This window comes from Xenopus tropicalis, chromosome 5 (genome assembly GCF_000004195.4).
Source record: "Xenopus tropicalis strain Nigerian chromosome 5, UCB_Xtro_10.0, whole genome shotgun sequence".
In the NCBI taxonomy this organism is placed as follows: domain Eukaryota; kingdom Metazoa; phylum Chordata; class Amphibia; order Anura; family Pipidae; genus Xenopus; species Xenopus tropicalis.
The window spans coordinates 56607085-56624371 of record NC_030681.2 but is presented as its reverse complement, the minus strand read 5'-3'; the positions used below and the strand labels follow the sequence as shown (position 1 = coordinate 56624371).

The 17287-nt window shown below is 39.8% G+C and overlaps 1 protein-coding gene across 3 annotated transcripts in view; it reads left to right on the top strand.

The window, feature by feature from the left end:
* The first annotated feature begins 561 nt into the window (after positions 1–561).
* tarbp1 (TAR (HIV-1) RNA binding protein 1) overlaps positions 562–17287 on the top strand; it is an 83596-nt gene continuing 66870 nt past the window's right edge. Inside the window, exons 1-6 of one of the 3 annotated variants that reach the window (XM_018094263.2) lie at positions 562–1784; positions 4359–4456; positions 11345–11414; positions 13559–13707; positions 15012–15064; positions 16255–16352. In XM_018094263.2, the coding sequence (XP_017949752.2) occupies positions 800–1784; positions 4359–4456; positions 11345–11414; positions 13559–13707; positions 15012–15064; positions 16255–16352 (1453 nt within the window). In that variant the 5' untranslated portion in view covers positions 562–799. The remainder of the gene's footprint in view (positions 1785–4358; positions 4457–11344; positions 11415–13558; positions 13708–15011; positions 15065–16254; positions 16353–17287) is intronic. The other 2 variants (XM_012963714.3, XM_002935829.5) reach the window with 2 other exon arrangements.

Below are 17287 nucleotides of genomic sequence, written 5' to 3'. Positions count from 1 at the left end.
TTAAGGCTGATGCCACACGTGGCGTTTTTCCGCTGCGTATTTTCTAATTCTCTCGGCGGCTGAAAAATGCCTGATATCATCATCCATAGAAATAGCTTGAAAAGACGCGAAGCAAACCACACAATGTGGAAATACGCTAGAAAACGCCTTAGCACGGATTTTTCAAGCGTAGGCCGAAATACGCCAGTACTTGCAAAGCAAGGTATTCCTATGTATACGCAAAGGCAGCTGCCAGACCTAGCGGAAATACGCAGCGTCTTTTGCTATTTCGCACTATTAGCACCATGCCAACGGAATTTGCTTACGTCACCAGTACTAGGCTGAAAAATGCCATGTGTGGCTTGTGTGGCGTTTTTAGGCAGAGAAAATACGCAGCGGAAAAACGCCACGTGTGGCATCAGCCAAACAGACTCCAGCTTCATCTACATGAACCACCCACTTCCATTGCATGTTGGGGATGTGTAGTTTATTTAAAGTGAAGCCGCAAAGGAACGGCTAAAAAAGAACTACATTACCCAGCATACACTGGGTTATTCACCAAGAAAAGGGAAGAGGCGGGCTAGGTAGTGCTGAGAAACTTCTCTTCCAGTCCTTTTGATTACAGTGCTTCTGATCTGGTGCTGGTTTGAAAAAGCCCGCCCACTCCCATACGTTCTCCATTGCAACCATACAAGGCAGTAAGCTGAGCAGGAATACTACTTACGCTCTGAAAGGTGACAAGGTGTCTGTCAAGCACATGCTGCCCTGCCTCCCTCTCTGCTAATAATCATTGAGTCTGAATTTCCCGGTTACGACACCTATGGAGTTAATGCTTGTGGAAGCGCTGCTTTCTCATTGTAAAGACCATGCCACCCTCGTTACTGAACTCGGCTCATGGAATCCAACTACAGACAAGGTCCCTACGGCCGAGAGCCTGGAGTTTCTCCGTATTATATTGGAAAAACTGGCTATGAGGAAGGAGAAGGCAGACGCAGAGAAGCTCGGTCAAGCTGTAACTACGCTGGCTCTTAACAATTGCTTGCCACTGCTCGCCATCCTGCGGGATGGAATCCTACAGCCTCGTAATGTTACACGAGTTGCAAGGACAGTGTGTGGTGTATTACATTATTGTGCAGAAATTGCAGGAAATAAAGTTGCAGTCCCGGTTTGTCTGGCCGCCGTCAGGGTCCTAGGAATTTGTGGGAATGAATCGCAGAAGGAAGGAACCGCAGGGGCTGATCATTTGGAGAGTGGCGTAGTAAAAGTACAAGGGGAATGCACATCACTTCCTAGGCATAAAGAAATGACTGTGGAAGAATCTATAGAGGTTCTGGGAGCTGTGGTACCGATACTGCAGAAGAACAGTGTCTCAGGGTGCAGTAATGAATTAGATCAAATAGTAAACGCAACAGTGTATGCACTTAAAGAAGGAACAGATGAAACGGCAAACTTAATATGTGGAAGATTACTACCCAGCCTTGGGTCAGACAGGAGAAGTTTAAACTTGCTTTGGGACTTACTTATGGTGAATAATGACAAAATCAAAGGAGATGATGGCATTTGCTTAAGTCGCAGGTTGTTGGTATTAAGCACCTTATCAGATCATCTTTTCGTTACTGAGGCTAAAGACAGACCCCTTAAATCTTGGTGCTGCAGTAGCTTTTGGACATTGGTGCAGGGCTGCTTGTGTAGTCCTGACAGCCTGACAAGAAAAAGAGCTGTGTACCTGTTAAAAAGAGCAATCGACTGGTGTCAGGAGACAGGGGAGGAAATGGCATGTAGCATTGATTGCTGTAGAGATGGAGGTTTGTACTGCTATGTTGCTATGCTGATATGAAGCATAAATGGAAAAGTTGTTGGCCATGGATGTTGATCAATAATAGAAAGAAATCGTAATTCTGAGCCATTTTCAATTATATATTAATTAAAATATTTTCAGTGGGTTTTAAAGCAGGGCCAGGTTACCCATTAGTGCAGTGATCCCCAACTAGTGGCTAGTGAGCTACACGTTGCTCACTAACCCCTTGGATGTTACTCTCAGTGCCCCTAAAGCTATTATTTGGAAAGTTATTTTTGAATTCCTGACTTGGTGGCAAGTTTTGGTTGAATAAGAACAAGATTTGCTACCAAATAAAGCCTCCTGTAATTTGCTAGTGTGCATAGAGGCTACCTAATTGCCAATCTTATTTGGCCCCTCCATGAACTTTTATGATGCTTGTTTTGCTCTCCAAGTCTTTTTACATATGACTGTGGCTCACGAGTAAGAAAGGTTGGTGATTCCTGCATTAGTGGAACAAGTCGACCTCCAAGGGCCCACCACATACAACAGGGGTCTCAAACTCGCGGCCCGCGGGCCATTTGCGGCCCTCGGTACAGTATTTTGTGGCTCGCACCAACGCCTTCTCAAAAGCAATGAATAGATCGCGATTTTTATTGCGATTCAAGGGATAATGCAAGGCACGGCGGGCGGGAGCTGCTGATTGCGGAAATGACGTTATGCCATCATAACAGTTATTATGGGAAGACGTTCTGTGTGCACAATTAGCTCCTTAGCAGCTAATTGTGCACACAGAACGTCTTCCCATAATAACTGTTATGATGGCATAACGTCATTTCCACAATCAGCAGCTCCCGCCCGCCGTGCCTTGCATTATCCCTTGAAAGCCAATTTTTTGTGAAATCCTTTATGCGGCCCAGCCTCATCCTGACTTTGCCTCCTGCGGCCCCCAGGTAAATTGAGTTTGAGCCCCCTGACATACAAGGTCCATGTATTTAAGAACCACAGATTTCTGAACTACAACTTTTTTGCAACAGGCTTCTCTTTGCAAAGCAGCTGCTTTAAAGCTTTACCTTATGTCTAATCTAGAGTACTTTCTGTGCAAAAATAATTTTGTTTCCAAGCACTTTAATATGGGAAGCCCATGGAGGAAAGGTAGACTGATAACCTTAACCAACCCTACTGAGCTGATTTGGAATGAATGTTCATATTTACCCATTTGTGGGTACTTTGGCAGCAAGGTTGGAGTGAAGTCCCATACAAGTACCTTCTGTCTTTAGGGCTCTTTTACACACAAATGTTTTGCTATGTTGTATGTAGGTTTAAGCACACCTAAATGCATTAGCCAATTCATTCCATTATTTTCTGCCTGGTTGTACTCATGAGCGTACAGGGTCGGACTGGGACACCGGGAAAAACTCTGGTGGGCCCCGGAGGCCCAAACCTGACCCTTTTCGGCGCTCCCCCTGCCCGACCGTTCCATCCCTGATGCGTTAAACTTACTCGTGCTCATGGGAGGACGTCGGGTGGGGGCCCCTGCGAGGGACGCGGCTGGCGGGGGCAACTGCAGTGCCACTGGGGCGGGAGCCACGGTGGGCCCTGCACCCTAAAGTAGAGCTGGGCGGTATGACCAAAAATTTATATCACAGTATTTTTTAAAACTATATCGGTATCACGGTATTTGACGGTATATAAATAAATAATAAATATTGGTGGCCAGGGCCCCTAAATAGTTTGCAGGCACCCCCCCCCCCCATATATACATAAAAATTGGTGGCCACCCTCCACATAAATAGAAATTGCTGGAGGCCAGGCACCCCCGAAGACAGCGCCCCCATGCGCATTGGTGTTCAGTGGAACTTACTGAACTTGTGGTAGCTCCAGCGATGCGTCCTAGCGACGGCGCTTTTGTAGAGCGCTGACGTTGCGTGCGCGCTGATGTCACGTGCGCGCTGACGTCACGTACGCACGGGGCGCAACCCGGATATACTTGGAAAAAAATTGCAGGAGGCGCGCACATCGGTATCGGGGTATGTTTAAAATTCATATCATTTTTTTTTTTAAAAAACGGTATTCGGTTTAAATCGGTATACCGCCCAGCACTACCCTAAAGTCTGACCCTGTGAGCGTGCACAAGTTTAGTTTTTATAGATTCCACAGCTGCATTTTCTTACTTTTGAACACACTTAGAGGCATTTAAATACAATGAAGTGTGCATGTATAAATTAAGTTCATGTAAGTTTTAACTGAACCAGTGCATTTCCTCACTCCCAGTTTGCTGCTATAGGCATCAAAACTTCTTGTCAAAAGATAGAAGAAGAAAATTGGTGAAGTTAATGAAAAGCATGTTTTTTTGTCATCGGATAGCTAGGAGGTAGAAAGTTGGAACTGGGCTTGTTTTATTAGTAATGAAAGCAGTAAATCCCATAATATCCTGGTTTCTAATAGTATAGCTGAGGAGACTGTAGGTTTAAAAAAAAAATTGTTCATTGTTTTACTGCAAAATACTCAATAGCTAGACACAAGAAAGAGCATCCCTCAATCTGTAGCTGAATGCAAGATCATTAAAGATGTAAACATTACTGTTTTTTATTTTAACCAGATCCTGCATTGTTCTTTTGGTCCACCTGGAAAAATGAAGCAATTGTGCTGTTTTGGGAAAATTATTTGTTAATTGTGGAAACACTAGAAGGAAATCAGGTAAAAAACTAGTACTGATAATTTTTTTTTTTTTTTAATTCTTAAGCATCATCTCATATATCATGATTCCATGGTCTTCTCTACACAGTAGTAGTCTGACTAACCTTATATGCACAAAAAATGTTAGATTCTGGGATGTCAAGGGAAAGGAATTGGTACTACTAAGAAGCTTTAGGGTGGAATTTTGACTCCACATATACACATATAAACATATTATATACAAGTGTAAGTAAGAATACCTCTCTTTAGGAAGTGCTCACTGACACTGCCCTGGCAAAAGCCAAAATATCAAAGATTGCTAGTAGGCCTTAAGGTCTTAAGGTAGACATACACGTTAAGATCCGCTCGCTTGGCAGGATCCCAGGAATTAATAATCTACAAAGTCTTCCTAGAGTTTAATATTAAAATTGTTATTTTTATAGATATTTTCCTTGTATGCATGCTAGGTACTAATATTTTGCATTCTTACAAATACCAGGCTATTTCATTGATTGCTGTTTTGCCTGAATTTGTTCCCTTTTAAACTCATTGGAGGACAGAATAGTGGGAAAGGATATGCAGTTTGAGGTTACTAAATTATGTTACTTTATGTTAACAAAGACAGAGTCACATGTGAGACAAAAAAGATGTAATGGTCTATGAGCCATTTTCACATTTTTTCCATTTGCAGATGCTTATGACTGTAGAAAGCCAAAACTACAGTGTCTGTTGCCACAAGCTGGACATCCATTTAATTGGTTCTGGGGATTGGTCTTCATGTATAACAGCCTAGGAATATGGAACCATTTTATAGAACTAGGCACAGCCACTGTTTCCTCATATTGTTCTCCTATTGGATGCTTATAATGCTCCCATTCATATTCTTAAACAAATACAAGAGTAGTTTTATGAACATCAGAATGCCTTACATGTCAACAGATATATTCTGTTGAGTCTCTAGAGTACCGAATGTAGAGTAGATTTTATCTCCTTCATCCCTGGATCTGTAAGCATTCTGAAAAAATGCCCACAACACTTCTACACAAAGGGGCAGATTTAACAAATTGGGAGATCAGCAGAGCTCACCACCGAAAAATTTGTCCACTTCTATTCATTTCTGTGACCTTTTTAGAAGTGTATTTATCAAATGGTGAACTCTACTTTCACCCATTGATAAATATACTTCTAAAAGCCACACAGGAAAACACATGGTTTGTTTCTTGTTACAGGGACAAAGCCTCCCCTAGGCTGGAGGTTGCTGGGTGGGTAATTGGAATTGTTTATTGGGAAATACCGGGGGAAAAGTTCTTAACTAATTGTTTTCTATGCAATGTATTACATTTTTCTTTTTATGATGTTACAGATTGCCATTGTTACTCCAAGACCAAGATAATATGCTAAGGTCAATCGCTAGGCATTCACATTTACTTTTACATCTACACAGTGTAAATGTCAAGCGAGACCGAAACATAGCCGTTGTCAGATAGTTGGAACAGATATACAATAGATAACGAGGTTCCCACCAGCCCCATTGTGCCTTATGGGTGACTTTAATGCTATCATGGATCCCACCCTGATAGGATGACCCACAGTACCCAAGCCCATAACAAATTTGCACAATGGGCAACAGCCATGGGTGGAAGCACCCAAATACATGGGCATACACATGTCTACCACGTACAGTAAATTAAAGCTGAAGGAGAGGTAAAAACTAAGTAAGTTTTATCAGAAAGGTAAATGTAAATACGGCCATAAGCACACTGCACCAATTCCTCTATTAAAAGAAACACAGTATTTCTTGTCTCCTTTTTTGTAAACATGTTCTTCAGTGTCAGAATTCCTCTCCTTTAGGGCTCCAGGTTTGGGGAATGAGTCTGCTTAGTTCTCTCCTCTCTCCCCCCGCCCATATGAATGCTAAGAACTCCCTCCCTTAGGAAAGTGTGATCTGAGTTACCAACGGCTAGAGCTGCAGCAGGAAGCTGTAAAGACCAATCTAAAATGACAGCTACTATCTTAAACAGAGGGAGTTTCTAGGGCTCTTTACTAAGGTATGGTAAAGCTTTCTGCTGAATAAATATAGCGTTCTAGGTGGCACTAATATGGCGACTCTATTGGCAGTAAAATGCCAAAATTACTTTCCTTCTCTTTTAACTAGAATAGACTTAGTGTTCGCATCCACTGATCTACTTCAGCAAGTAGCCCACATACAATACCTACCGAGAGCCATATCTTAAGGAGTACTGGGGCATTAATAAAAATACCTCAAGTCTAGACATAGTTTGGGATGCCTGTAAAGCCATCATTAGGGGGACATTAATTGGAGCCATAGCCATAGCGGTAGCCAAGAAAATAGTAATCCAAAAGGTAACAGAAGCCCAACAAAGCCTTATGGCATCAGAACAACAGCATATCACTCAGCCCACAGCTTGAGACAATTAACCAGCACCAACCAAAACCTACTGAACTAGATAAAGCACAAGATGAAACCACCAGGAAAAGACTTCTTTATACAATGCAGAGGACCTTTGATGAAGGGGAATGGGAGAGCACTAGCCTGCCTCTCTAAGATCCAAACCCCACACACGTGTAGCCAGTATTACCCAGGACATCCCATGGGAGACAACATCACCTGCCCCAGGCAAATAGCTACCACATTTTCACAATACTATGCCTCTCTATACACTACATTAATTACCTACACTCCAGAACAGCTCAAATTCTTCTTAAATAACATTGACATACCAGCTGTGCCACCCTTACTGCAACAACAACTTAACACCCTGATCACTAAAGCAGAGATACTCAATACCTTAGCCTCGTTGCCCTCTAATAAAACACAAGGGGAATCGGGATTCACTAAAGTCCGAAATAAGGAGTGCTATTTATAGCATGCGTTAAAAATCTTATCACTTCTTATTTTTCGCTCGATTCACTAAAAGGACACTTGTCATAATTAAGAAGCGATGTTCTTGGCGTTATTTATCTTGCAACGACATCTTTTCAAGCAACGTGCTGCGTAATATGTTGTGTGCTGCGTAATATATTGCTTGAAAATATGTCGTCGCAAGATAAATAACGCCAAGAACATCGCTTCTTAATTATGACAAGTGTCCTTTTAGTGAATCGAGCGAAAAATAAGAAGTGATAAGATTTTTAACGCATGCTATAAATAGCACTCCTTATTTCGGACTTTAGTGAATCGGGCCCAAGGACTTGATGAACTTCCACCAGACTGGTATAAACGGGAAGCAGAAACAATAGCAGAATACTTGCAGGAAGTCTTTACTTAGTAGAACATGGAAAACTGCTGGACTCCTTTAATACAGCGATGATAGTGGTTATTCACAAAGAAGGGAAAGACCCAACCATATGTAGCTCTTACCATCCTATTTCACTCCTAAAAACAGATGCAAACATTTTTGCAAAAATTCCCAGAATCAGTCGGGATTTATACCAGGCAGGTCTACTAACATAAATATTCATAGGCTATATACCAATATTTATCACACATCTGGACTACCGAGTAGTATTATCCCTAGATGCCACCAAGGCATGTTACTCAGTCGAATGGCCCTACTTCTGGGAAGTGTTACATAGATTTGGCTTAGGGAAGAACTTCATTAGATGGATCAAGCTCCTATATCAAGCCCCACAGGCACTAGTGAGAGTAAATAAAATATGCTTATCCACCTGTAATATTACTAGGGGAACGAGGTGAGGGTGCCCTCTTTCCCCCCTTCTGTTTGCACTAGATATAGAGCCTCTTGCCATATAACTTAGAACTCCATCCAATATCCCAGGCCTTAAGATAAGAGGAGTGGAAGAAAAAATATAGTCGTATGCTGATGACATAACTTTATACCTTGAGAGTCCAAACCACTTTAAGAAGTCTTGCAGCTCATTGATAGATTTAAAGACTTCTCGGGGCTCCAAATAAATTTGGACAAATCTAGCATTTTCCCAATTGATGATAACATCTCCCCACAGAACTTTCCCCCTCCCCACTCAAATTGGAATACAAAATTAAATACCTAGATATATTAATACAGTGAACCGCAACACAATACAACACGGATAACTTACAGCCCATCACTTGCTCATTAAAAAAACAGCTTCCCACCTTGTCCAAACTACCTCTGATAATATGGGGCAGGTTGAATCTCCTAAAAATGATATACCTACCCAAATTCCTATATATCTTTCATAATCCCCCAAGGCTTATCACTAAACGATCAATACTAGAAATTGAGAGCATCCAGACCTCCTTCATATGGAATTATAAAGCTCCTAGGTTTGCTAAGGCAAAACTTACAACCCCAGTGGAGGGTGGCGGATGGAGGCCTAGGCCTGCCCGATTTATATTTATACTACATAGCCTCTCAATTGTACTACCTCTCATGGTGGTTCAACCCGGATCCAACCCCAACATGGCACTACTGGCAGCTATTACGGGCACCATAGCAACCTTACAATAATTTGTAAATTACCCCATATAGGAAAAAATTTGATTTTGGCTTTGATCACCCAGTACTAAATGACACACACAGAGCCCAAAGTGAACCCATTTCTATACTCACCACACCTCCAACTATGGGGTCATTCTCAGAACTACTGAAATATGAACACTGGCCTGAATATAGTATTAGAGTCCTGACAGACCTAGTGCCTGAAGACGCCTTCAAAATGTATGAACAAATCAAACAGGCCAAACCTGAAAACCCACCTAAATTCTATGCCTACTGTGCCATGCTAACTGCCTGTACACGCAATTTGGGGGGAAATTAGCTATGGTAGGCAGGTATGCAGAGGATCTGGAGCACAAGAGACAGGGACACAACTTCTTCAGGCAAAAACACTTTCTCTTTTTCTCTTGAACACTCAGGCATCACCTTAAACCTTGCTGACTCCTCTCAGCTCGCATCAGACTGGTCACGACTCCCTCTGCTCCTCGCAGTGGCAGGAGGCACCCCCAAACAATGATCTTTTTCATTGCATCTCTCACACTACTTACAATTAAGAAATGCACACTGCCAACAATTTCTACAACTGCAGATGAATTATGTAGCACCCAGGGTAGAAAGCATTCTTTGGGCCACTGACCGGCATAAACTGGTAACTTGTACAGAAGCCTAATTGCTATGATACCACCACCTTTCCAAGCCTCATTTGAAAAATGGAAGGGAAAGCTCAGAGGCCTGGGATGAGGCTACGACTAAAGCATATGACTATCTCATTTCATCTATAGATAGATTAATACAGTTCAAAATTTTACATCAGTTGTATTACCTGATCCAAATTTCAGCTCGGGAATAGAGAAAACTGCCCAAGGTGCGAAGAACCCCGTACGCCCCCCCCCCCTCCACATAATATGGTCTTGTCCCAATATCCAATATTTAACGCTACTGGAGGAAAATTGTCTGTAAATTGCCTAATGAGAATAATTTATGATAATGTCCCCTGAAACAATCAAAGAACTATGTTTTGAACTCTTTCATATTACGCACGCAAACAGATAGTTAGGAAGTGGTTGAGCAATATATCTCCAACCCTTAAAGAATTGAGGGAAACAGATGTAACTGCGCTTCCCCCTTATTAAACTTACCTTCTTATGCAGAGGCTGCCCCCCAAAGTACAAAAATGTTTGGCAACCATGGGAAGACTCCTACATATAAGGTATTAGAGCAGGGGTGTCAAACTCAACCACATAAGGGGGTTGAATTCTAAAACACAGGCTAAGTCACGGGCCAAATTTTTTATTAATATACTTAGTAGTAGAAGGATAAATCCTTCCTCACCCTGAAACACCATATCACACGTCATCCTTGTGCATTAATCAAGTTCTGAAAATACAAGCTCAACAAGCACAAAGCAAACTGTAATCAAAACCGTTAAATTCCAAACTATGGGAACCGTGGGACAGGACACACCCACCAGGTGCCAACGTGCGGCGCGGGGTCGCAGTGCTGTGGAAGCGGACGCTTTTGCCTGTTTTATGTGGCCCCTGGTTACCGTGCCTGACCGTGCAGCATCAATCGCCTGACTGCGCTGCCCCAGTCCCAGTGGCGCTGTGACTGTGCCTGACCGTGCAATTGCCTGAGTGCGCCGCTCTTGTAATAGTGGCGCTCCAGGCGTCCGCTTTTCTTCTGCCCTGCAGGGTGCATATTATGGGATTCCTCCATTGGTGCTGCACAGTCATCACGGGACACATAAAACAGCCAGGTGGGCCTTGTGTTAGACACATGTGTATTAGAGGCTAATACCCACACAATACAAGCTATGTTGTTTGACTGAATGAAATATATGGCAATAAGAACTGTCAGTGTGACTTTACTTACACTTGGATTTCACACTGATATAACTTATGTACTGTACCTTCTTGCCAATTTACATACTATGATATATAATTGCATTGCACTTTTATTGCTGTGTTTGTTTGTTTAAATAAAGCCTTTAAACAAAATCACAGGAATGAACAGAAAGTGGGTAATTTTTCTGCAGTAAACTCTAATCTCACATTGTGATAAATCTACCCCATAGTTCAGGACTTACATGTGCACATTCCAAGAAGCACTAGTTTTGAAGGCAAAGGGTGTCCTTACTCCTTATTAGTTACATCATAAGGTGTTTCTGTTATTGTTGTCCATCCCATATATGAATTCTGTATCAAATTCTTTCCACCTGTGTTGGTTTGATGCAGTTGCAGGTGTTTAATTCTCCAGACTTGAAATATCCCAATTTGTGCATTCAGGAAATAATGCTACACTGTTCCCAATGGATGTATATATGTATATATTTAATGTCATATATCATTTAAATTAAAAAAAAAAAAACCTCCTATCATGTTTCATATTAATAGTTCTCAGTTAATATCTGTTATATTGGCCTATTTCTTTTGTTTTTGTCTTTCAGATACATGTTATCAAACCAGTTTTGCCAAAATTAAATATGATACTTGAATCATCAGTTTCAGAAAACAAAGGTAACATATAATTTTTAAATTGCCTGGTTAACATGTCCATAACAATTCTGTATATTATACTTTTATCAATATGTAAATATACATTGCAAACGGGTCCTGTGTGAATAGTCCTAAAGTCTGGGTGTATCTGCTATTGTAATTTAAATCATTTTTATTCTCCTAGCTACATAGTTATTTGGGGTGGATAAAAAAGTTAACTATCCATAAGGTTCAGCCTTTCCATGTGATCTCCAAGCATTGCTAACCTGCATTAAGAAAGGAAAGAAAGTCACTTAAACACAAATAACTTATGCACAACTAAACTAAGTACTTAAAATGTGGTTGTTCTATGGATCTATAAAGAGAAAAAACCTGCTTTCATTGGTTGAAGCCTCTCTTTATACAAGAGAGTACTTTGTTAGCTTTAGCAGACACTAACTGGCAGGTCTGCTAATCACAATAACCCCTAAAATATTCTACATTTGTGAGGCACTCAACACAATTTATTTTACTGTATAATGTATTTTTGCCCAGTCCCCTGCACAGTCCTTAAATGTAAATGAATTGCTCTGCAAAGTAGAACTGATAGTTTTAACAAATATCCAGAATGCTCGGGACCTGGGGTTTTCCGGATAAGGGGTCTTAACTCTTTCTGTAATTTAGATCTCCACACCTTAAGTCTACTAAAAATCATATAAATGTAAAATAAACCCAATAGGATTGTCTTCAATAAGGATTAGTTATTAGTTATTCTTGGTTAGGATTAAGTACAAGTTAATGTATTATTATTATAGAGAAACAGAAATCATTTTTAAAAATTAGTTATTTGTTTATAATGGAGTCGATGGGAGATGGCCTTTCCGTAATTCGGAACTTTCTGGATAATGGGTTTCTGGATAAGGAAACCGTACTTACAATGCCAGGCTCAAGGTCATTTATAATTAAAAGGGTGGTTCACCTTCAAGTTAGAAGGTGTTTTAGAGTGGGCAATTCTTAGCAACTCTACAATTGGTCTTCATTTTTTATAGTCTTCTGACTCTTTCCAGTTTTTAAAAGGGGTCACTGACCCCAAAAGCCCATAAAATTATTGTTCTGTGAGTCTACAATTTTATTGTTATTGGTATTTTTTATTACTTATCTTTCCAGTCAGGTCCTCTTCTATTCATTTCTAGCCTCTCATTCAAACCACTGCCTGGTTGCTAAGGTCATTTGGACCTTAGCAATCAGATAGCTGCTGAAATTTTAAACTGGAGAGCTGCTGGGAAAAAAGCTAAATAATTCAAAAATTACAAATTATAAATAATGATAACCAAATGCAAATTGTCTAAGACTATCACTCTATGTCAGGGATCCCCAACCTTATATACCTGTGAGCCACATTTAAATGGAAACATTTTTGGGGAGCAACACAAGTATGAAAAAAGTTCCTGGAGGTGCCAATAAAAGCTATAATTGGCGACTTTATAGCCCCTATGTGGACTGACAGCCTACAGAATGCTCTGTTTGGCATTATACTTGGTTTTCATACAACCAAAACTTGCCTTCAAATCAGAAATTCAAAATTAAGCCCCTGCTTTGAGGCCACTGGGAGCAACATCCACGGGTTTGGGGAGCAACATGTTGCTCACGAGCCACTGGTTGGGGATCACTGCTCTATGTCATGCTCAAAGTTAATTCAAAGGTGAACAACGCTTTAAATTAAAAAGCAAAAGACCAACAGAGAGCTCTGAGGTACTCTACTAACAACACTGGTATAACTAGAAACTGATTCATTTATCACCAATCTTTTAAATCTATCCCAGTAAAAAATATTATGTTCAGTGCAAATATTCCTTATTTCTGCCTTGTATTAATGCGTAAACAAAAGTGGATGTCATTTACTAAAACCCCAATGTCTAAGTACAGTAACTATCTTCTCTTTACCTACTCAAAGAAGACAGGTACAATAGCTTTGCAGCACTGATTAAGTATAAAATAATGCTTGCTGAAATGTATAGTACTGTGAAATGAGTATTGTAATATCTTATGGCATTACAAATTGTAATTTTTTAAGTCCTTAGTATTGTTTTGCCTTATGCAATTATGCTTAATATTGTACATTTCTGTTTAGTTGCTTCACTTCTGCTCTTTGAAATCAAATTTGTTTTTTGTTTTTTTTGTGGTAGATTCTTGGCTGTTTCACCCCTCTTGGCATCTTTGCATTTATAAGCGTATGTTTGAGAGTGAGAACAAAACATTGGCAAAGGAAGGAGTTCTCCACTTCTTAGATATGTATAATTCTAAATCCCTACCTGAGTCACCATCATGCTCTGAGGTATAGTAAGAATAATATTTAACTGACCTTTAATGGAGAAGGAAAGCTTTATCAGAAAGGTCTATGTAGATATAGCCATTAACACATACAGAGCTGCTGCTCAATGAAAAGAAAAAACACATTTCTTTCCTTCTATTCTGTGTACATGATTTTCTGTGTCAGACTTCCTGCTCTGCAAAATCCTTGAGGGCACGGCACAAGCCTGTACAATTTGCTTCCCTCTCTTCTTTCCACCTCCCTTCTAGGCCCGGATTTGTGGCAAGGCCACAAAAGCCCAGGCCTAGGGTGACACAAATTTAGGTAGGGCATGCCACCCAAGCCTGAAAACAAATCCAGCCCTGCTCCCTTCTCTGCTGTAATCTGAGCTGAGAGCTGTTTTTTGCCTGTACGCTGCTGCCTTGAAGTGAAGTCAGACCAAGCTTAAATGGCTGCTTCTATCTTAAACAGAGCGAATGTCTAGGGATGTTTACACAGGTATTGCAAAACAATTTGCAGAATAAATAGTGTTCTAGTCACTATTGTGACTAATTTATTGGCAATAAAATTTCTTAGTAGCTTTCCTTCTCCTTTAATATGTAGTTCATTGTTAATTTGTATGCATTATGTTTTCTTTTTTCAAGGTATGCAATAGTCGCGGGCGACTAATCTCCCCGTGTACCAGAGCCCTAAGACTTAAGGTTGTACCATGGTTAGAGGAAGTGTAAATCTTTTGCACAGGGGCACTTCTGCAATGAGGCAAGGTTACCATGAACAGCTAAATGCCACCCCTAGTAACTTTGAGTTTTGCAGCTACCAAACCAGAAATTAGACTCTTCTAGTGCAATAAAAATGATTGCTATAGTGTTTACTGATCTACTCTGCTCCACACCGACAATGTTTGTTCAGTTTAAGAATTTACCAGGGGAAGAATTCCTTTTTCCATAGGAGGCCTCGCCACAAATATTTTGTTTCCCTATATATATGTTTGTAAACAAATTCAGTTTTAGAGACATCATGCAGATGTAGTTGTGTTTTTTTTTTTTAAATTGAATTTATTATTTATTTTGGCATTTGTTTAGAAAGGTACAATAGTTGCTAAAAATGTAGCTACTCTTGCCTGAACAGTCCTCAAATATAGTAAGATATATAGTAAGAGACCTTGGACAACTTTTGCCTTATTTTTGTAAAGCAAATAAAAAATGACCATCTAGAATTTTTACTAATTAATTTTCACAACATATTCAACACTTTAGTGTAAAATATTTTTTTATTGTGACAAAACTGCTAAAATATTAAGTATTTGACAATATTTTCTTGTATTATAGTTTATTATTGGACCCCTTATGGATGCTATGTCAGAAAGCTCTATGTACAGCAGGTATGTAGAATAAAATCTGAGGAAAAAGGATTATGAGTAAATTTTAAGCCTTGGTCAGGCTGATATTACTTTGACCAAACTGGTGCAATATTATTCTGAATGGCACAAAATCATATATTTACATGGAAAATCAGTTTATTTGATTTAATTTGCTTGTCTTTACAGTCACCAGTTAGCCTTATAAGGCCTGGAAATCTTTAGGGCATTGTCACACGGGGCACATTGTCAGCCTGCGGATAAGTACAGGCTGACAATGCGCCTCTATGCTTAAAAAATGTTGTAGTTGTGCCTGCACCCGGAAGCATTGAATTCACCCGATGCAGTTGAAATTTGCCAACAAATGCAGGAATTGGCCCGGGCGGATTTATTGCTTCCGGGTGCAGGCACAACTAGAGCTTTTTTTAGGAATAGGGGTACATTGTCAGCCTGCATTAAAAAGATGTTTTTATTTGATCTTCATTTTTTATATTTCTTTTATTATTTACCACCACCTTTTGTGAATTTCTTAGAGGCTACAGTATTGTTATTGTTTTTACTATTCATGTTCTATTTAGGCCCTCTGCTATTTATATTTTAGTCTCTCATTCAAACCACTTTTTCTAATATAAGTTGGACCATAGTGCCAAAAATCTAAACTGAATAACTGCTAAACAAACAAAACAAACAAAATAATTACAAAAATAAAAAATACCAATTGTCAAATTTCTCAGAATGTCAAAGCCAAAAACCGCTTGTCGAGAATACGCTATATACGCTTAAAAATGCCAAAAATGCAAAGTCTCCCGTTCGTAGGCAGATATCGGCTACATGTGCCTGCACCCGAGTGTATACAGTACATTTGGGTATGAAGCTTATTCTCGGCAAGCCATTGACTTTAATGCATTTGGAGTAAGAAAAAAAATTGTGTGTTAAAAAAAAAAAAAAAAAAAAAGTCGCTTATTGACTTTCGTGAATGTTTCAGAAGTGTGCAAATTTTTAGACAAAGCAAAACAAGACAGATTCGCTCATCCTTAATTATGGGGGGTAAAGTATGAATTTTTTAACATTAATACTTCAGTTCAACATTAACTGACTTCCAGCTGAAGAAAACCATGGCACAGAATGCAGCACAGCTTGAATTAACATTATGTTGCATTGTGAGATATTTATAATGTGAACAATGATGTTTTCATGTGTGTGTGTTTAAATAGGTCTTCTGACCAGTTAATTGGTGACTGCCCTATCCTGGCAACAAAGTTTCAGAAGTTTTTGGCTAAATTTGTGTCCTCACTTCATCAAGGAAACAGAGGTATTGTATTGACAGATACAATTTTTGGTTACAAAATTAATTGTATTTATGGAGTGCTCTCCCCAAGTTAGAGACATATATCACTTATAATCATTATGCAAGAAACAATATAATATAAGACATTAGAGGGTTGTAGACTAAGTTATAAGGCAGGTCTGTAGATTTTGAACATGTACTGTTGAATTAACAATGTCAAATATACCACATCACATGTTAAGTGAGTTCAGTGAAAAACAAACCAATGATCCAGTAGTTCCAGATCCCAGCATTCTGGATACATGTTTCCAAAATGCTGTGGCCCTGGTGTTTTCCAGATAATTGCTCTTTTCATAATTTGGATAATTGTACTAATTATCACTTCTTGCATATAGAACCATTTCTTTTTCGCACTGGCACCCAGGTATCGTATAACTTGGTGTGCAGCTCCCTGGCTACCTACATTTATACTTTAAAAATAAATAAACATTAAAGGGGAACTCTCAGGAATGGGAATCTGCTTATCTTTGCTCAGTACTCACAGGCAGATTGTGTTCTGAGCAGAGAGGAGTGGGAGTGGTCCAACCATTCTTGACTGACATCTAAAATTCAACCCCCACCTGCCCATCTGTCCTATCTGACAGAAAACCTGGAAAAGACTTTGAAGAAAGTCTAAAAATTAAACTGAATTCATCCTTACATTGTCTGACACCTGTCTCACTCACTAACAAACACCTAGAACATTATTTCTTAAAGGAAAGGAAAACATGAAAGAAGCTACAATATTTTCTAGCACATAATGCTGCTTCTCAGTGTGGCTCACATGCAGAACACAGTGTGCTTCACTCGCAGGCCAAGCCAATGGAAGAGGCAGCAGGCACTGATTTGGGAATCCGCATATATGGTATATATGATATTTACCAAAGCTTGCCAGTTGCTTGGATTTCCATCTTATCATT